General features: G+C 36.0%; 1 protein-coding gene and 1 long non-coding RNA gene across 2 annotated transcripts in view; both read left to right on the forward strand.

Annotated features, from left to right (window-relative positions):
• Window positions 1-22,562, forward strand: part of LOC118617398 — a 163,760-nt gene that overhangs the window by 124,261 nt on the left and 16,937 nt on the right. The gene's annotated exons all lie outside the window — the stretch shown is intronic.
• On the forward strand, window positions 19,679-19,846 carry LOC118617397 (40S ribosomal protein S3a-like). Its single transcript, XM_036243314.1, has one exon. It carries the CDS (start codon window positions 19,679-19,681, stop codon window positions 19,844-19,846), a length of 168 nt encoding a protein of 55 aa, XP_036099207.1.

Consider the following 22,562-nt stretch of genomic DNA (forward strand, 5'->3'; position numbering starts at 1 on the left):
AGTTTCCTAAAATGCACTTAACATGGTTAAATACAACTGAATCTTTTATTAAAGTCACATGATTTTAAACATCAACTACAGGCGATTTTGAAAGTAATATTTATATAAAAGTCACGAGGATAAAAGCTTGCTGACTCTAGACAAGCTATGATTTTCTTGGTTTTTAAAATCAATTCACTCTGAGTACTTTTTATGTGTAAAGTTTCTATTTAGCTATTGCAGTTTGCATTCTGATTACATATGTATTTGTTATAACAATAATGACTTACATTTATCAAGCATTTGCTATATGCTATGCTTTATTCTAAGTGTTTTATATGTATTATCTCAGTTAATTTTCTGTATTCCTTTGTGAGGTAGGGACCATTATTAAGCATATTGTTCAGATGAGAAAAATGAAGTACACTGCACAAAAAGGAGTGGTATAAACTAATAAGTACTACTCCCTAAAAAAGAAAACCTAAATTTACATGCCACTTCTGTCATTCAGTGCTATATTGAAAAAATTATTTAAACTGAGGTTTCAGTAGTTTTAATCATAAAATAATAATAATAAAATAATAATAGTCATGTCTATCTTACAATGTTGTTTTGAGGATCAACACACATAATGTACACAAAAGTGCTTTATAAACCATATAAATTTGTTAATAATAACAATAACATTATTATTAGTATTGTTAAGTGGTAAAAATTCTCCATTTGGTCATCTCATCTATAATTAGCAGCATGAACTGTGGTTTTTATATCTTTAAATGCAACAGGATTATATTATTATTTTTCAATAGAACTAAAAGTCATTAGTTACTTTGTACAAGTTGGTCTAAAAATCTCTGAATTTTCCTTGGGAGGAGATTTGAGATCAGTCTCTGAAGTGATCCTTATCTAAAAAATGTTAAGGACCCCTTGATAGTGGAACAAATTGCTTAACCAGTAGTTGGAGGTAATTTTTAAATCATGGCAGCTATGGATTTTAAAAGCATGTACTAACAGATTCAGATTTATGTTATCTCCATTATCTATTGGTCCCTTGAACTTTCTCTCTTTCCTAAAATAACTGCATGAACCTAAGAACAATGCCAAGCATAAATGATTCAGACAAATTAATCATAACCTGTTTCTCATGGTTACAAGTTGAGTACAAAATATTCCAGCAGTCATGATAGAACTTTTCAAATATTTTACATGTTTATAATTTACAAAAGATTCCCGAGAGTTTTCTTCTTTGTTTTTAATAGTAATTTACTTTTTATTTTCTGCTAGAACACCATCTTCAAAAATGAAGTCAAATTCCAGATAAATATTTTACCTTTTCAGTCCTCTTTTCTACTTCCCCTTTTTCTTTCTTAGACTGCCGTTAAAGAGAAAAGCATGCTTTTCCACAGGTAAGCAACTTCAACGCATGAGTTTTCCAAAAGCATTACTAATGCACAGTGGATCTATGAACTGGGAGGGACAATTCTAGCAGCCTGTCAAGACTACAAATATTTAGAAATAACAGGAGTAGAAGAAGGAGTCTTAAGCTTCTTTGTTCTGAGAACCTAAGCCTTTTTCTCTAATTTGATAGTAGTTTCACTTCATTATATTTCCTCTCTGCAATTTCATGACTTAGAATTTACATTATACCACTTTGATCTATACTTTTTTCTCCTTCCTACTCTGGTGTGTCTTACGTGGGCATAAAATCCCCAGGCAAACACCCTGTGGATGGCTAGCTGCCAGGACTAGTTTCCAAACCCTTGAATTCTTTTCCCAATCTCATGCTTTGAGTTTGGAAGTGGAATCCATTTGTTTTAGCTCGTTCATTTGTTTTCCTTGGCTTAATGGAGCTTAAGTGTCATTAAGTGTTTCTATGATATCTGAACATGAAGGAAGAAGAAAGTACAAGATATATTGCAAGCAGAGAAGGAAGAGGAATGTCACAGAATTCCAAAAAGACAACATAGTCAATATTTTCCTCTCTGCTTTTTACCATTTACTTTCAAATCCTTTGAGAATATATTCAATTCCACTTTCCTAGAAATTAAATCTTATAAGAAAATAGAAATTTAATATTAAAATATCTGTGAAAGCAAAACTGTTATCTTCATTTCATGTTAGAGAAAACTTCAAGGCCTTTCTTTTTCCATTATACATAGAGATTGAGTACTAGACAAGAAAAACTCTTAGTTCTATAAAGATAAGTCATTTAAAAATCTACATATAAAAGTTCAGTAGATTGAGTCCATTGATGGCTTTCATTCTTTACCTCCTCCATCATTCACACTCTTTGCCATATAACTGTACATGTCCCACCTCAAAAAAGGAGTGGAATATATTTTCCTACCCCTTGATTTTGAATTCAGCTCTGCAACTTGCTTTCCTTGGTTCAATGTTAGCAGTTATGGTGCATTCAGGACTTGAATAAAAGCATTCAATTATCTGCTATTGCTCTTGCACTTCTACCAGGCTGATCTGCTGGTGGCTGAAAAACATGTGGACCACTCATTCCAGCCAAGGCCATCCTAAATCAGCCAACACCAGTGTATCCTCACTGTGTGAGTGAGCCAGCTGTGATCAGCAGAGCCACCTTATGACTCCAGCTTATAGGTGCATAAGTAAACCCAGCCAAGATTATCTGAGTGCGAGATAAATAAAGATGTATTATTTTATGCCCTTAAGGTATCATAATTATTTGTTATGCAATATTATTGTGACAATGAATAACTGATATATATGTGTATAGATACAATATATATACATACATAAAAATATGCATATGTTATAACATAAACATTTAGAAATGTGTTGAAGGGTAAAAATATGTTCCTGGGTACTTATGTGCAGCATTTATATATATGTGGGCAAATTAAATGATAGATTTAGAAACTTTAAGGTTACAGTCACAGAAATAAACCATTTTTCCCAAGCTACCTGACCCAAAACTTATTTGCCTAAAAGGAGTTTTCCAATTATTCACACCCCCTTTCAATGTGTTTGTGAATTTGAATGATTTATTCTTTACTTTTAGTATCTTTAAATTTAGTATCTTAATGATTTAGTTCTCAGGATATTTTTATCTTAATTTTGTATATCTAGTAAACATTAGATTTGTAACACCTTGGGAATGATGGCTATTTTGGTTTTTGTGTGTTTTATTTAATATTTTATTTATTTTTTATTACATGTCAAAAGTCAGAAAAGTAGCCTCTTTTTTCAGTTAAAAAGTTAGCAATTAATTTCTGCCCATAATACTAAGTCATTAAGTACACTCAACTATGTAATGTGTAATCTTGATACAATTCAATTATGAACTGTCCTATGAAAAGTGTGTTGTATTTCTTTATATATATATATAAATTTTTTATATGTTTTTATTGATTTTTTTGAGAGAGAGGGAGGGAGAGAGAGAGAGATAGAAACATCGATGTGCAAGAGAAACATCGATTGCCTGCTTCCTGCAGGCCTCGTACTGGGGATTGAGCCTGCAATCTGGGCATGTGCCCTGACCAGGAATCGATCCAGACCTCTCAGTCCATAGGACAATGCTCAGTCCACTGAGCCACAATAGCTGGGCTGTGTTGTATTTCTTAAACCAGTGTTTCTTCATAAAATAAACATATTGAAACATTTTAATCTCATGTGACATGCTGTGAACCTGAAACTGCTTTAATCTTTCAAAAATGAAATATTTCAAATTAGTCTTTTACATGTTCAAAAATAGTTCTACTGGGGAAGAAATAAACAATAATATAAAAATGCTGTAAATTTGATTAACATGTGCTATAATTTTAAATATGTTAAATGTACTGGAGATAAATTGAAATTTATTTCTCCTTATCTTGTCCTGCCACCATCCTTGTCATGGAAACAATTTGGGAATTAAAAAGAGGTAATTGTGGGCATAATGCCACTTATTTTCAGTTAATGCCAGGAAATACTAAAATTTTACGCACAATAGCAAGGGGACAAAATGGAATCTTAACAAAGGTAAGATGGTTATTTCATGCTCATGCATGTTCATACACACACACACACATACACACACACAGAGAATTAGAGAACACCCATCTCTAGGAACAACACAGATTTCTCATGTAAACTAAAGAGTATACTTTGATAAACTTGTTCATCAAAGTATATTGTATTTTAGATACTTGAATAGAAAGCCAATTAATGTCCATGGTCAGAGTTCTCCAAAATTTCTCCCTTTGCTGTCACTATACATGGGGCCAGATGGTTTCCACAGTGGAAATGCTCTTTATATACCATAAAATTCTATACAGATGTAACCTTTTCAACTTGCTTTGGGATCATGCTTATGAAATTTAACCTAAAGCATGTTAATATTTGCTTACTCTGAAGGAATGCTGTTGTATTGTAAACAACTGCAGAAGCATGAGTAAGTATTGGAAAAACAATTCCTGTTAGCTCCATCTCATGTGGTGGTTTGATCTGATACACTCTCATCATCCAGGTTGAATTATTCACAAAAGATATTCTAAATGGCAAAAATGTCCAAGATTACAAAAACAAAGCTTAGAGAAGACAGGGAAGTGGTAGGGAATTCCACTGGTAGCAATTATTAGTAGGGTTAGACTGAAAAACACAATTCAGCCACAAGCCAGGAAGCTCCCTGAGACCACACCAATAAACAGTGCTCAAGTTTCATTGCAGCAAATTAGGTATTGCTGCCAATTTAATGGACTTGCTACACAGAATGCCTTATGTAATTCCAGTATGTAACTTGGTTACTCACCTACTGAAGTAGACAGTGCCCTCTAGTGGACAATTGTTTCAAAAACACTCCTCACTGGCACCACCCACCCTCTTTTGCTTGAGTGGGTTTTGTAGTTCACATAGCAAGTTTGCTGCACCCACATTGCAACTGCTGGCAAGCCCACCCTCGACTCAGAGGCTATTCAGCTGAGAGCCAGCCAATATTGAGTAGCTATTGTCAGAAGAAATTCTGAATCAAAATCACGCGTGCACAGGAGTGCAATGACCAGGCGTGGGTGGAAGGTTTTGTTCTCTCAGTTTTAATATTTAACATGCCTTGTAGAAAGGCAACTGGTTCAGCCCTGGCCGGTTTGCCTCAGCGGTTGGAGCGTCCGCCTGCGGTTCCGGAGAGACCTGGGTTCGGTTCCCACCTAGGGCATGTACCTCGGTTGCAGTTTGTCCCCGGCCCTGGTTGGTCGTGCGGGTGGCAGCCACTCGATGTGTCTCTTTCACATCGATGTCCCCCCCCCCCCTCTCTCTACCTCTCTCTCCCTCCCACTCTATCTGTACAAAAAATGGAAACATGTCCTCGGGTGAGGATTAAAAAAAAAAAAAAAAAAAAGAAAGGCAACTGGTTCAGGGACTTTCAAAAGAAAATTGGGGAGATGTTGTTTAAGGGTATACACTTGCAACTAGTAGATAAATAAGTCTTACAGATCTTTGCACAGCATAATGATAGTCAACAAAACTGTATTATAAACCTCAAAGTTGCTAAGAGACTAGATTTTAATTGGTCTCACCACAAAAAGAATAGTTATGTGACCTGATGGAGGTGTTAGCTAAAGCCACAGTGGTAATCATACTGCAATATATAAATGGATCAAATCAACATGTTGTGCATCCTCAATTTCCACAATGCTATGTCAGTTATATCTCAATTTTAAAAAGGGAAAGAAAAGATAACAGAAAGAACAGTAATACAGAGTAGGAAACATTTTCTTCCATCATGAAAGCAATTAAAAATAAATATTTTAAATGTATTTTGAACAAGACTGTAATTATATGTGTTACCTCTATCCTCAGTGATTGAGAGTGATTAACATGTTATAAACTATGAGTAACAGAAAGATTGTAAAATAAAAGATAATTTCAAATAAATTAAAACACTACACAATGTTCAGTACATAAAATAAATTACATAGTTTAAATGTAAATAAATAAATAGGTAGGCAGTTTATTAATTTAATAGAGACAGACTCATGGATAGAAAGCAGGCTGATAGCTGTCAAGGGGTGGGGCTAGTGGGGGGGTTGGAGAAATTGAGCAAAAAAGAAAAAAAAGAGAAAGAACTACTCATGGACAGGGGCCACAGTGTGGTGATTGGGAGGGGGGTGGTAGAGGGAGGTGTAAGCAGGTATAGGGGGGATAAATGGAGACTTGACTTGGGGTGGTGAACACACAATACCGTGTACAGATGATGTGTTGTAGAATATGAAACCTGTGTACTTTTGTTAACCAGTGTCACCCCAAAAAAATTCAATTAAAAAAGTTAGGTCCCTCCATGTCTCTACTAGGTAAATATTAAACAAATATCAAAAAAATGCCATTTAAAATGGCAATACATCATTTGTTTGTGCAATGAAATGGCATGTTCCAGGTAGACTCTGTAACCCTTAACTAAGCATGTCTAAACCTCTGAACTTCAGCTATGCCCGACAATAAGGTGTATACATTTAAAGTCAATAAAACACTAAAACCTTGTCTTCCTTTCGGTGTCTGTCTTTAGCTCATGGATCCAGCGTTGGGTCTTGTCACAGATCCAATCAAATATCTTTTTTTCCTACATGAAAAGTATTTTTTAAACTTGTCATTCATTCAAAGCAAGCACTTGGGTACATGCATGATAAAAGTGTTAGCAAATTTTGTCTTGGGATATGGAGTCACTTCAAACAAAAAGTGGATATGTAAAGGCAGAAAGAAAAGGATCGCCGGGAGCAATCCTAGGCAATGGGGGTGGGGGTACATGGATGGAGCAGTTATACAAAGACAAAGGCAGCAAGACAAAACAAAGTAAATGCAATCCGGGCACCAGAAACTCTGTTGTGCACAGCAACAGCCCCTCCCAAATCTAAATCAACACAGAAAGCACTCGAGGGGCCACGAAAGTGCTAGGATGCTGTCGTCGTCATATACTTTAGCAAGACTAATCAACTAAACAAGCCTACATGTTGTCTCATTGTTTATAAGGATATGACTTTTTTATAGCCCATGGGAAAAGGAAAATCAGATGGAAGGTGAAGAAGAAAGACATACTTCTGAAATAATTTATTATATTAAGTTTTAAAAATTATTTTAAATTCTCAGGGAAATCATTGTTGTTGCTTTGTACAGTGCGTAGTCGCTTAGATTTATTCGCATAGTTACCATTGTGTTGCTGTTTATACCTTCCTACATTTCCATGTTTCTGCATGGAATTATTTCCCTTCAGTCTGAAGAATTCCCTGTAGTATTTCTTGTAGTGTCAGGACTCCCAAAGAAAATTCTCAGAATCGCCCTGGCCAGTTTGGCTCAGCGGTTAGAGCGTCGGCCTGCGGTCTGGAGAGACCCGGGTTCGGTTCCCACTAAGGGCACATACCTCGGTTGCAGTTTGTCCCTGGCCCTGGTTGCTTGTGCAGGTGGCAGCCCCTCGATGTGTCCCTTCACATCGATGTTTCTCTCTCTCTCTCTTCCTCTCTCTCCCTCCTGCTCTATCTGAACAAAAAATGGAAAAATGTCCTCGGGTGAGGATAAAAAAAAAAAAAAAAATTCTCAGAATCTTTGCCTACAAATGTTTTTACGTCACCTCTACTTTTAAAGAAACTTTCACTAAGAATTCTAGGTTGTCAGTTAGTTTCAGTAATTTAAAGATGTAATTTAATAGTCTGACTTGCATTGATTGATACTCTTGAGAAGCCTGTTATTTGTTTTATTGTTGATCTTATAAAGGTGAATGTATCTTTTTGTCTCAGGCTTCTCTGCCCTTTATATTTTTTCCCTATCTTTAATATGAAATAGTTTTTACTATGATGCAATTGCATAGTACATTGTTTGTTTTTCCAACTTCTCTATGCTTGGGTTCATAGCTCTTCATGATTGTAGCTCGGTTACTCTCTTCACTTTTGAAACATTTTCAGTCACTTGATCTTCAAATATTGCTTCTGCTCCAATCACACTTTTCCCTTCTGTCTTAAAAATTACACACAAGGACCTTTTCATGTCTCCATATACCCTTTATGATCTTTTTTTTATTTTTATTTCCCATTCTGTTCCTTTCTGAGCTTCGGTCTTTCTTCTTTCCTAACACATACCCCCCCCCTTTTTTTTTTTCAGATGCGTCAGTCTATGAAACACATCTATTGAGTTTTTATTTTAAATTATATGTTTAGTTCTACACTTTCCTTTTATAGATTTCGGATCTCTGGTTAAATTGCCCATCTCACCCTCTATTATCTTGAACATATTAATTACCATAAATTTAAAACCTTAGTATTCTATTGCAATAGCCTGCCCCAATCACGGGCTAATTCTATTGACTGTCTTTTTCTCTTGGACATGTTTCTTGGTACGCCTGGTAATTTTGTGTGGAATCCAGTCATTGTGCATGGAAAATCAGAGAGGTTCTGGATGCTATCTACGTCCGGAACCCTCTCACCTCACTCTCTGGCAGACAGCCAGAGTGCTGAAAGATGTCTCCATCTAGGTGACTTGAGGCTGTACTTCAGACACTAGAAAGCTTGAACTCTTTCTCGCGTTTAGAACAACACCCTCACCCCCACCACCAGAGGCTCCTTGCTGAGAGTCTAGGATCTTTTACCAAGGCCTCTCCACGTGCAATATTCTTTACTCCAATTTTTGTTTCCCCAACAAAGAAGTTGACTGCTGAAATCTTTGCTTGACTTTTACTTTTTTGCTTAGCTTTGGTTCTCTTGTCCTGTGTAGCTTACAAATCAACAGATGCCTGAGGGGCAATGACCCAGTTCTCTTCTACCACTTCCAAAACACCTCCCTGTACTTCATTTATCTTCAGCATCTTGGATCATCAAGTTCTGGCAGTGCTCCCGGGTCTATACCTCTATTTTTGTGTCCTAAACCCTGTTAGATTGCTGAAAACTCAGCTGGCTTTGCTGCTCCTTCGCATTTGCCTTCAGCTTTTCACTCTATCAAGCTAAAAAATTGGCATGTGTCCCAAGAACAGCACAATATGCAAATGGTGGGCTTATGTCAATGAGCTTTCCATCTCTGGAGATCTCCGGCCAAGTCCTGGCTTCTGAGGAGCTCTACAACACCTTCAGACAGGTGTTTGTAGGTATGTGTGTGCATTGTGTCTACTTTCTGATTCTTCTCAGTGGAGTTTTCATTTGCTTTAAGTCCCTTCATTGAAAGCTAAAGCCCCAAATTACATGGCGACGAGGGCGGGGGTTACTTATAACACAGATCAGAAACAAGAGAGAAAGTTCATGGCAACCCAAAAACTGTGTAAAGGAAAGAGAAGTGTCAAACCTCCTACCCAGAGGTGATGGCCATAACTGCTGATGCTGGCACATTGCATCACACCAGCTACTTAATTGATGAGTCAACTCCAGCAACTAGTTGGGTATGTCTGATTTAGATCTTCATCTGCCTAAGTAAACACCTTGAACAAGAAAATCTCTTACACTCCCTTCCAACTTTGTAATGTGTTAACTAACTGATGGTTATTTAATGGATTTTAGTAGGTTATTCACATACCATATGCTAATTACTTAAAATCCCTCTTGATCAAACCATGTAGCAGTAAAGAAAAGTTAAAGGAAAAATCCCAACTGCTCTCTTGACTCTCAACATTTCATTCATGCAAGAGGAAGTTGTTTCTAAGGGACATGCCATGAGGTGTTTACTTATTTATTGTTTTCATGCAAGCAGTTTGTATTCTCAAATAAGTGAGCATAGAGGAGCTACATTTTAAAAACACAAGATTGCTTCTATTTTACAGTTTTATGATGGAATTAGAACATTATTCCTCAAACATCTGTCACATAAATCTAGATTCAGAATTGTTTCATGCATTCAATTCATTGGGAACAAATTTCACTAAGTAATCTTTTATCCTTTGGTGACTGAAAGCATAAAATAACCTAATCAATGGAATGATTAATGGACATGAAATTGTATTTGTTAAAACATGAAATACATTTAAGTTTTATCATGCTCAGAGATGTGTAATCTACTAAACTATATTCATACATTCATTACATGATAAATTGTTGGATTTTCCTATAATTTTTATTTAATGTTTAAAGAAGTATAAAGGTCCTTTCTAAGTAACTCTTAGTATGAGATATAAATCAGCTGTTGGTGTTTTAAACTTGGTTAAAACATCTTCCTTTTGCCCTCTCCTGTAAAAGTCAAAATTGTCTATTTTCTTTCTTAGGTAACAGAATAATGCTTCCTACTCAACTGTTTATCCCTCTCCTCCAAAAAGTTTTCTCCCGAGTCATCATTATTTTCCAACAAAGAGAAAATGTTTCCTCTACCACTTTCCCCTATACTCACATGGTATATACACAACATTTCTAAGTTTAAAAAATGTCTATCTTAATTTATGACTAAGCACTACACAACTATTAAAATAGCCCAAATCCAGAACACTGACAACTTCAAATGTTGGTGAGGGTGTGGGACATCGGAAACTCTCATTCACTGCTGGTGGGAATGCAAAATGATACAACAGCTTTAAGACAGCTTGGCAGTTCCTTACAAAATTAAACACTCTTATCATGATTCAGCAATTATACCCCTTTGTATTTAGGTGGTGTTCCAAAGGGGTTGGAAACTTAAGGCCCCATAAAACCCTGTACACAAATATTTGTAGCAGCTTTATTCACAATTGTCAAACATTGGAAGTATCTAAGATCCCCTTCAGAGGGTAAGTGGATAAATAAATAAACTGTGGTACATCTAGACAGGAATATTATTCAGTGCTAAAAAGAAGTGAGCTATGTAAAGACATGGAGGAACCTTAAAATGCATGTTACTAAGGGAAAGAAACTAATCTGAAAAGGCTACAAACTCACCTATGATTCCAATTATATAACATCATAGGAAAGGCAAAATATACAGACAATAGAATGATCAGTGGTTGCCAGGGCTGCTGGGGGCAGAGGGAGATGAATTGGTAGAGCACAGAAGAATTTCAGGGCAGTGAAAATACTTTGGATAAAATTATAATGATGGATACAGGTCCTTATACATTTATCTAAACCCATATTGTGGAAAAAAAAAAAAAGAGTGAACCCTAAGATAAACTATGAATTTGGGGAGATTTATTTGTGTTAATATAGGTTCATCTTTGGTTACAAAAGAAGTACCTTTCTAGTGCGTGATGTATAATGGGGGAATTTATGCAGGTGCAGCAGCAAAGGGAATATAGGAAAATCCTGTATCTCCCTCTCAATTCTGTTGTAAACCTAAAACTGCTCTTGAAAAGTCTATTTTTTGTTAAGTGTTTTGTACTAACCTTCTAACATGTACACTACTGAGTTTTCATCCTTCTAATCTTGCCTTGTACCATGTCAATTAATAATGTCAAAACACTAATTTTATTTTTTATTTCCAGCAATGGGGTAGGTTTTATAAATGTGTGTGTGTGTGTGTGTGTGTGTGTGTGTGTGTGTGTGTGTATCCTTTCTAGAAGACACCAAGAAATGTGAGAGAAAATATATATAGCAAATATTCTTATGAATAAATAGCTGAGATCATAGGAATGTAATGGAAAATCCTCAAATACCAAAAAAAAAGCTAACTGCAAGCCAGAGTGATATGCAGTGAGATGAAGTTTCAGGTATCTTTAGGAGTTGGATAAATCATAGCAATGAGGCCCTGGCCAGTTTGGCTCAGCGGTTGGAGCGTCGGCCTGCGGTACAGAGAGACCCGGGTTCAGTTCCCGCTAAGGGCACGTACCACGATTGCAGTTTGTCCCCGGCCCTGGTTGTTTGTGCGGGTGGCAGCCACTCGATGTGTCCCTTCACGTCGATATTTCTCTCTCTCTCTCTCTATTCCTCTCTCTCCCTCCCGCTCTATCTGAACAAAAAATGGAAAAATGTCCTCGGGTGAGGATAAAAAAAAAAAAAAAAAAAATCATAGCAATGAGTTTGAGTTGTTAAGCCTTTGCCAGAGCTAGGAACAAGGCAAAGAGTCCGAGAGACAGAGAGAGAGAGAGAGAGAGAGAGAGAGAGAGAGAGAGAGAGAGAGAGAAAACAGATTTCAAGTAAAGCTGAGACCCCAATCTCCCTAATGAGTTATATCCTAGGTAAAAGGAGAAATGAGAGAAAATGCAACTGCCATTAAGGGGAGATAATAGGGATCTTTGTCCAGAGGGCGGAGGAGAAATTCTCCCCAAACACCTTATAACCATAATGCTATACTTCATGCAGTTCTCAGATTCAAATTTAAACTATAAGCAAACCAAGAAATTGAAATAACAACTAGCTATCATTTTATCATTTTAAACAGAGTGTTTATGAAAAATAAATAAAATAGAAACAGACTCATAGACATAGAGAATAAACTTATGGTTGCCCAAGGGGAGGGGTGTTGTGGGGGCTGGTGAAAAATGTGAAGAGATTAAGAAGTACCAATTTGTATTTACAAAATAGTCATGGGAATTAAGTAAAGCATAAGAAATATAGTCAATACTGGTGGGTACTGGAAATACTGGGGGGAATACTTTATAAAGTATATGATTATCTAACCACTACACTCTACACCTGAAACTAATACAAAATGATATTGAATGTGTACTGTAACAAAAATAAAATAAAATTTAAATAATAAATAAATAAAGAGTGTTCATGAAAGAGCTAATCAAATGACACTTGAACAAAGATTTGAAAGAAGTGAGGAATAAAGCCATGTGATATCTGGAGAAAGAACATAAAGGTAGTCTGGCTGGTGTGGCTCACTGTTTGAGTGTCGACCATGCACCAAGAGTTCTCCAGTTTGATTCTTGGTCAGGGCACATGCCCAGGCTGTGGGCCCAATCCCCAGTGGAGGGCATGCAGGAGGCGGCCAATTGATATTCTCTCTCATCGATGTTTCTATCTCTCTCTCCCTCTCCCTTCCTCTCTCTAAAAAACCTATAAAGAAGGGGGAAAAAAGAATATAAAGGTAAAGAGCACCAAGAATGCAGTCTCCTGAGTGAGCCTAGGGACGGTAAGGACTCAAGGCACACCTCAGACCTCTAAATGAGGGCTCCTCTCCAATTTCATAGTGTATTGTTCCACGTTGTGCTCTAGGATGTATAACAAGTTACTGGTCCATGGGACAGCAACACTGAGAGACTAAGAAAACACAGAGGTTGATGACATCTGGCCAACAGAAAAGTAGACCTGGGACATCAGGCAGCTGACAGACTGCTCAACAGGCAATGTCTTCCCAAAATTCAAGGCCCAGGTGAGCATTGATTTGAACCCTTCTGCCAGGCCAGATGTTACATTCAGAGACATGATACACAGAATAAGGTGTTCTATTATATGTGTACTTGGGGTTGTGGATTGAAAATATAGAGAAAATATGAAAAGATAATATTTGAATGGCTGAGAATTTCCCCAAATTAAAGACATAAAGCCATAGGTTTAAGAAGATTAGCATGTCTTACACTGAATAAATAATAAGAAATGCAAACCTAGATATATAGTTTAAAAAGCAGAACACCAGTCACTGAACCCTTCTCAACTACCAGCCATCACTACAGGGAAGTTCATAGCACTACAGGCCTACCTCAAGAAACAAGAAAAATTTCTAATAGACTATCTAACCACACAACTTAAAGAACTAGAAAACAAACAAAAAGAAAACCCCAGAGCAAGTAGAAGGAAGGATATAGTAAAGATCAGAGCAGAAATAAATGACATGGAGACCAAAAAACAATTCAAAGGATCAATGAAACAAAGAGCTGGTTCTTTGAAAAGATAAACAAGATTGATGGACCCTTAGCTAGACTCACCAAGAAACAAGGAGAACCCAAATACACAAAATCAAAAATGAAAGAGGAGAAATAATAACTGACACCACAGAAATACAAAGGATCATTAATAAATCTTATGAACAATTATATGGCAACAAATTTGACAATCTAAGTGAAATGGACAAATTTCTAGAAACACATAGTCTCCCAAAACCAGACCAAGAAGAGATAGAAAACTTGAACACACCAATAACAGCAAAAGAAATTGAAGATGTAATCAAGACTCTCCCAGCAAACAAAAGCCCAGGGTCGGACCGCTTCACAGGGGAATTTTACCGAACATTCAAAGAAGAACTAACACCCATTCTCCTCAAACTATTTCAAAAAATTCAACAAGAAAGAAGACTTCCAAACTCGTTTTATGAGGACAGCGTAATTCTAATTCCAAAACCTGAAAAAGACACTACAAAGAAAGAAAACTACAAGCCAATATCCCTGATGAACATAGATGCCAAAATCCTGAAAAAAATACTAGTAAATCGAATCCAGCAATACATCAAAAAAAATTATTCACCATGACCAAATAGGATTCATCCCAGGGATGTAAGACTAGTACAATATTTGCAAATCAATAAATGTGATACACCACATAAACAAAATGAAAGATAAAAATCATATGATCATATCAATAGACACTGAAAAAGCATTCAACAAAATCCAGCACCCATTTCTGATAAAAACGCTTAGTAATCTGGGAATAGAGGGATCATATCTCGACATAATAAAGGCCATATATGAAAGACCTACAGCCAACATCATACTCAATGGGCAAAAACTAAAAGCATTTCCCTTAAGAACAGGAACAAGACAAGGATGCCCACTTTTGCCACTCTTATTTAACATAGTACTGGAAGTCTTAGCTACAGCAATCAGACAGGAAGAAAAAATAAAAGGGATCCCAATTGGAAAGGAGAAACTGAAACTGTCATTATTTGCAGATGATATGATACTATACGTAGAAAACCCCAAAGACTACATCAAAAATTTACTAGACTTAATAAATGAATTTGGCAAAGTAGCAGGATACAAAATTAACATCAAGAAATCAATGGCATTCTTATACACCAATGATGAACTCACAGAAAGAGAAACTAAAAAAACATTCCCATTAACTATTGTGGCAAAATAAGTAAGATACCTAGGAATAAACTTAACCAAAGAAATAAAGGACCTATTCGCAGAAAACTACAGGTCATTGAAAAAAGAAATAGAGGAAGATATAAAAAAGTGGAAGCACATACCTTGTTCATGGTTTGGAAGAATTAACATCATTATAATGTCAATACTACCCAAAGCAATCTATAGGTTCAATGCAATCCCCATCAATATACCAATGACATACTTCAGAGAACTAGAACAAATACTTCAAAAGTTCATATGAAACCAAAAACGACCCCAAATTGCCACACCAATGTTGAAAAAGAAGAACAAAGTTGGAGAGATCACATTACCAGATTTCAGGTTATACTACAAAGCCACTGTACTCAAAACGGCCTGGTACTGGCACAAGAATAGGCATATAGACCAGTGGAACAGAACAGAGAACCCAGAAATAAACCCAAGACAAAATGCTCAATTAATATTTGACAAAGGGAGCAAGAATATACAGTGGAGTAAAAACAGCCTCTTTAATAAATGGTGTTGGGAAAATTGAACAGCTACATGCACAAAAATGAAACTAGACCATCAGCTTACACCACACACAAGAATAAACTCAAAATGAATAAAAGACTTAAATGTGACTGGGAATCCATAAAAATCCTAGAAGAAAATGTAGGCAACAACATTTCCGACATCATATGCAACAGAATTTTCACTGATACATCACCTAAGGCAACAGAAACAAAGGGAAAATGAACACGTGGGACTACATCAAACTCAAAATCTTCTGCACAGCAAAAGATACAATCATCAAAATAAAAAGGCAATGCACTGTATGGGAGAACATAATTGCCAATGATACGTCAGATGAGGGATTAATTTCCAATATATAGAGAGTGCTCATACAACTTAACAAAAGGAAGACAAAAAACCCAATTAAAAATGGGCAGAGGAACTAAATAGACACCTCTCCAAACAGGACATACAAATGGCTAAGAGACATATGAAGAAATGCTCAACATCACTAATCGTCAGAGAGATACAAATTAAAACAACAATGAGGTATCATCTCACACCTGTCAAAATGGCCACCATCAACAAATCATCAAACAACAAGTGTTGGCGAGGGTGTGGAGAAAAGGGGACTCTAGTACACTGCTGGTGGGAATGCAGACTGGTGCAGCCACTATGGAAAACAATATGGTGTTACCTCAAAAAATTAAAAATGGAACTTCCATTTGACCCAGTGATCCCACTTCTAGGAATATAACCTAAGAAGCCTGAAACACCAATCAGGAAGAATATATGTACCCCCAAGTTCGTAGCAGCACTATTTACAATAGCTAAGATCTGGAAACAGCTCAATTGTCCATCAGTAGACAAATGGATAAAAAAGCGGTGGTACATATACACAATGGAGTACTATGCAGCTTTAAGAAAGAAAGAGCTCTTATTTTTTTGAGACAACATGGAGGTACCTAGAGAGCATTATCCTAAGCAAAACAAGCCAAGCAGAGAGAGACAAATATCACATGATCTCACTTATTTGTGGAATATAATGAACATAGTCTGAGGAACGGGGTAGTCCCAGAGACATGGAAGTGGGGTACAGACTGACAATCCCCAGAAGAGGGGGGAGGGGAGAGATAAAGCACAGAACTTATATGCATGTATGCATGAACAATGGACATAGACAACAAAGCTGGGGACAGGGCGAGGAGGGTGGGGGAGGGGTGTATCAGTGGGGGAAAAAGGAGAAACCTCTATAACAAAAATAAATTAATTAAATTAAAAAATAAAACCATAAAAAAAACAGAACACCAAAGACATAGAGAACAATCTTAATAATAATTTTAAATGATTATAGACCTTGCTTCAAAACCAACAAATAACTTTAATTACTTAACTCAATCTTGAGGTACATGATTTTTCTCAAATTGCATCGATCCTGTCTATTTGAACTTTTTATTTATTTATATTTTTGGAGCATGCCCAATAAATAGATCTACTCAGTTTATAGACCTTTGAATGTCATGTAGTATAAATTCCAGGGTGGTCTCCCCTCCACCTTGAGACCTGCCATGATGCTTCTGGGCCCACATCTGTGCCACTCACTATGTCACACAGCCACACAGCGCCTGGCATTGTTTCTATTTATGAACATGTATCTATCACCTTGCTCAACTGAACTATCGTCTCTTTAAGGAAACATACAATAACAATGGTTTAAAGCTGTAGTTCTCTAACTCTTGGATCTAACAGATTCTTAAAATTTGTGGGGAATATAGCATTCCCAGCTCTTCTTTCTGCTGCAGATACATTAAGAGCCATCATTTACTATCTATGTGATTTTATAAGAGAAAGGACATTTTAACAATAAAAATCTATGAAGAACATAATCTCACATAAATTTAATAAATTGACCTTAATGTAAAGCTCATAATATTGTTCATATTTTCCTCCCTTTCCTAAAAATAATTAATGAAATCTTGATCAATGGAAGCCCCCGTTACTTCTAGGCCAGCATTTAGAAATCACTGCTCTACTGTTACGGTGATTCCCCTCCTTCCTGCCGCTAGACTTTTGGTAGATAAAATATAAATTTTTGAATGATCACATTAAGTAATCACATTTGAATTATCTTTATTTCCTCACATTTTTTTTTTTTATTCTCATCACGAATCTTGACTCTCTTTCTTATCTCCATTCCCAGTGAGGCCACTGAAAGTTTTTTGTGAATATATAGTTTACCAATGAAAAAAAGTGTGTCTTTTCAGAATTTTTAACTGAAAGTTTTCCATGCCTCTTTGTGGCAAAAGCAATTTTTATTTGCAACTCTACTAAGTATATTTAAAGGTGAATGTCAGTCTGACTTCTAGCTTTTCTTTATTTTCTCTTATGTTGACCTTTATTTCTTACTTTCTCTTTTTTTATTGTAAGTCTAAATTTAGCACTCCCTTTCTCTAGTTTGGCCTGGATTTTACTTCTGTGCTTTTCTCAGCTATACTTAGATTCTTACATAACTTTAATCACTTACTTCTACCCACAGTTCTTCTCATTTACAAAAATATTTTCCCCTGTGCACTTAGAATTCATTATTTGAATAGTTATTTTTTATTATCAAAGCGATGCAATTAATTATAGACTATTTTAACATAATTTTTTAAATGAAATAAAATCACTCCTACATCTTACTCCCAAAGATAACCATTGTTAAGATTTTGATGTATTTCTTGTATTACTTTAGGGTCTTTTCCTGGATGTTAACACCATTCCTTCTTAATAGGAAAATGATTATATATATAACAATTAAAAGGATATTCAGAGGTCTATGTGAAATAAGGTGAAGAGAAAATATATTTGCTTATAATAACCACCATCATTGGTCTGTTCCTATTGTTAGAAAATAAGATAATACATCAAATTATGCTATTTGAATTTTGAAGATGAAAAAACATGACTTAAGGTCCTCGACAATTAAAATGATCATTACTGTGATCTATACAACTCTTGTTGAGCACAGCAAAAGGAATACTCTTGATTTAACAAGTACCCTAGCAGTGTCCCCATCATGAAAATAGTTGTCTATTGTTATTATGTACTGTACCAAGATATCACCTATTATTGATTTCAGAGGTTGCAGTATATTTGACAGATAATTTGCCTGCCTCCTTCTTAGAAAATCTTCGTCATCCCAGAGGCCTTCTATCGGGGTCATGTAGCCACCTATTCATTCCCCACACATACATCTCACCAGCCCCTGCTTATGGGACCAGTTGTCAGCACCGTTAACTCAGAGCTGGTAAACACATAAAGTGGATGTCTTGTTTTTAATTTTCCTGGAAATTGGACTCAGAGAATGAGTCATCTCAGAGTGGAGGCCACGTAGTCATGAAGACTCAAGGGCAGAGGTCTCTGCTTGGGGCTGCAATATTGGATCACACGCAGAGATAAGTAATGACAAAAGATCATGTAGTCTTAGAAAGAGAAATATTTTCATTTTTCTATATCTGATGACTTTCTGACACTAGGCCCAGTTGTCTCCATAAAGGCTACCTCCTTTTCCTGTCTTAATTTTCTATGCTTTGAACAGAGCTCACCTTTTTTGTTGTTGAGTTATTTTCAGTGTTCTTGTTCCTTGCTAGTAATGGCTGAATGACAGGAAGGAAAAGGAATAAAAGATTCAGTCTGGATTGTAGAAAGATGAATGGAGATTGAAGAAAACATCTGAAGAAACTGGCAGGAACTGAAGGGCAGGAGGAAGAGACAATAAAAGAAAAAGAACTAAAGGAAAAGAAACTCTCTACACAGACAAACTACTCTGATGACAAGTTCAGTAAGCAAATACCTACAAGTCTTGTATCCCCCTTGACAAGCAGTTAGTTTGGTTAAACACAAAGTACAATACTCTGTCTCCTTGCTATGTGCAGCATTGCAAAGCTCAGTTGACCTCTTTCAGCATTAGTTGGGCTGTTATATACCTAAGCTGGGGCTTTCTAGCTCTCTAGCTTTCTGATTTTCTGGTATTTTTCTCCTCATGTCCTCATGGTTGCAGTTGCCCACTGAACTCTGTCTTTTAGTTTTTCAACTAAATAAAATTGTGAATTTTCTATCAGTTTTAACTGTCTCTAGTAGGGCAGACTGGGGTCTGCCCTCAGGCTAAAATTTTTAAAAACAGGAAACTCATCAAGTTCCTTTCTCTTTTTCCAAGTGCCATCTTCCCTTTAATTATTTCTGCCTGCTCTTTTTTTATTCTCTGGTGCCATCATGTAGTTGTTTTATTTATGTTTTCACAAGAGTTAATAGTTTTTGCCTTTTGGCTCTTTGAACCATACCATGGTGGTCAACAAGAATACGTACCTTATAAAAGACAGCAAAGAGGGGGCCCAGAAGAAAGTGGTTGGTCCATTTTCTAAGAAAGATTGGTATAATGTGAAAGTACCAGTTATGGTCAATATAATAGATATTGGAAAAACACTTGTCATGAGAACTCAAGGAACCTAAATCACATCTGATGATCTCAAGGGTCATGTGTTTGAAGTGAGCCTGGTGGATCTGCAGAATGATGAACTTGCATTTAGAAAATTCCAGCTAATTACTAAGGCTGTTCAGGACACAAAAACTGCCTGACTAATTTCCATGGCATGGATCTTATCTGTGATAGAATGTGCTCCATGTTTAAAAAAGTGGCAGACCATGACTGAAGTTCATGTTGATGTCGACACTAATAAAGTTTATTTGCTTTGTCTATTCTTTGTTGGTTTTACTAAAAAAATGCAACAATCGGATTCAGAAGATCTCTTATGCTTAGCATCCACAACAGGTCTGCTAAATCCAGAAGAAGATGATGGAAATCATAATCTGAGAGGTGCCAACAAATTAACAAACAAAAAAGTGGTCAATAAATTTATTCCAGATCACATTAGATAAGACATAGAAAAGGCGTGCCAATCTATTTGCCCGCTCCATGATGTCTTTGTTAGAAAAGTCAAAATGCTAAACAAGCCCAAGTTTGAACTGGGAAAAGCCATAGAGCTTCCTGGTGAAGGTAGCAGTTCTAGAAAAGCTACTGGAGATAAAACAGGTGCTAAAGTTGAATGAGCTTCCAGTCCAAAAATCTGTTTAAAATTCGGACACTTAATGGTGACAAATAAAATAGCCTATTTGCGAAAAAATAAAAACCTGTTGATAGTTTTTATTAATCTCTGGAGGGCTGGTCTGATAAGAGCTACTTGGCTCCAGTTGAAGAAGAAGGCATCTGTAAGTCTTTTTCTAGTTTAACTTTTTCCATATTAAGTCTTTCTCTTTGTTTTAACCTCAGTCAGATGAAGTACCTCTTCAAATAATAATTTTTTATTGTATATATGCCAGAAAATGGCTTTATATTTCTTTTCTATACAAAAAAATAAGTTGGCTAGCTAACTATGTCTGTCACAACTGGCATTGAGTTCAGCAGAGAAGTATATTGGAGAGAGAGGCAATGTTATAGGAGAGATTTCTATTTGATATTAACAAAGTCATACAATATGAAAGTAATACATTCAAGCTATAAATATAAAAAACAGAATAGACTAATCCATTTTAAGGTTATGACTAAGGAATCTTCTCAAACCCTTTGGCTATCTAGATAGATCGCCTTCCAATAAAGAACGAGGGAAAAAAATAGTAAAATCTAAAACCAAAGTGAAATTTTCACTAATCAGGATTCAGAAAAACAAAACAAACAAAAAAAAGGGAGAGAGAAAGAAAAACAAAAAAGAAACAAAAACTAAATAAAGGAAAATAATTTAATAAAAATATTCTTTTTCCAAGGTGTGGGCAGGATATAGAGGAACCGGAGGAGGAGGATGCAGATCCCCAGGGTTAGGAACTATTGGGAGCCATTTCTCCCTCAAGTATGAAGGGACAAGGTCAGAGAACAGTTCTTGGAATATAGAGAGGATGGCTGTATAGAAAGGGTTCCTCACAGGTGCTGTGCCAAGCCTCAAAAACCTGGAATAAATGAAGGTAGGAAAAGAAATATTCCATTGGCATTCTCCTCTTGCAGGTGCTCCCATTGGCTGAATCCAACTGGAAGCCAGAAGATTCTCTAGCCTGTTGCTGCAGACATACGTATTGGCTCACAGGGCATACTGTGAAAACACCCAGGGTGAAGGAGGATGAAGGGTAGCTCTCTAGAGGGTCAACCAGAGAAAAGACCCCAGAGCAGAATTTATGACAATGTTTACTGCAGATGATGGGGAAACAAACTTTATCCTAAAGCAAAAATGAAGTGAAGACACCTGAAGAATATTTACTATATAAACTAACAGAGAGCATTTTAAAATATGTTTCATAGTAGGATGTAAAAAGGAACAATCTGTGTGAAACAGAAGTAGAAAGCTTATAAGGAGAAATTACGACCTAAATAGAACCAGATAAAATAATGATTTAAAAAATAAAGATATAGAAACAAAATCAGTAATAGGAAAAAATGATGTGTTAGAAAATCAAATTAATTCAGTGGGCCAAAACTACAGGTGTTTCCCTTAAGATCAGGAATAAGACAGGAATGTCCACTTTTAACACTCTTATTCAACATACTACTGAAAGTTCTAGCCACAGCAATTAGACAAGAAGAAGAAATAAAGAGCATCCAAATTGGAAAGGAAGAAATAAAACTGTCATTATTTGCAAATGACATAATACAGTACATAGAGAATCCTAAAGATTTCACCAAAAAACTACTAGAACTGATAAATGAATTCAGTAAATTAGCAGAATACGTAGTAAATATCCAGAAATCAGTCACATTTTTATATACCAATAATGAACTATAAGAAAGAGAAACTAAGAAAACAATTCCATTCACAATTGCTTCAAAAAGAATAAAATACCCAGGCATAAATTTAACCAAGGAGGTAAAAAACCTGTACTCAGAAAATTATAACACATTGAAGAAAGAAATTGAAGAAGATACAAATAAGTGGACTTATTACTGTGTTCATGGATAGGAAGAATTAACATCATTAAAATGCCCATACTATCCAAAGCAATCTATAGATTCAACACAATTCCTATCAAGATACCAATGGCATATGTCACAGAACAAGAACAAATATTCCAAATATTTGTATGAAACCACAAAAGACCCCGAATAGCCACAGCATTCTTGAGACAAAAGAAAAAGTTGAAGGACATGCTACCAGATACCAAATAATACTACAAGGCTATAGTAATC

The sequence above is a fragment of the Molossus molossus genome, unplaced genomic scaffold (assembly GCF_014108415.1).
Source record: "Molossus molossus isolate mMolMol1 unplaced genomic scaffold, mMolMol1.p scaffold_m16_p_5, whole genome shotgun sequence".
NCBI lineage: Eukaryota > Metazoa > Chordata > Mammalia > Chiroptera > Molossidae > Molossus > Molossus molossus.

Bases quoted from the DNA above. Each gene is read 5' to 3' on its own strand.
- LOC118617397 (XM_036243314.1), top strand. From the start codon at position 19,679: ATGGTGGTCAACAAGAATACGTACCTTATAAAAGACAGCAAAGAGGGG.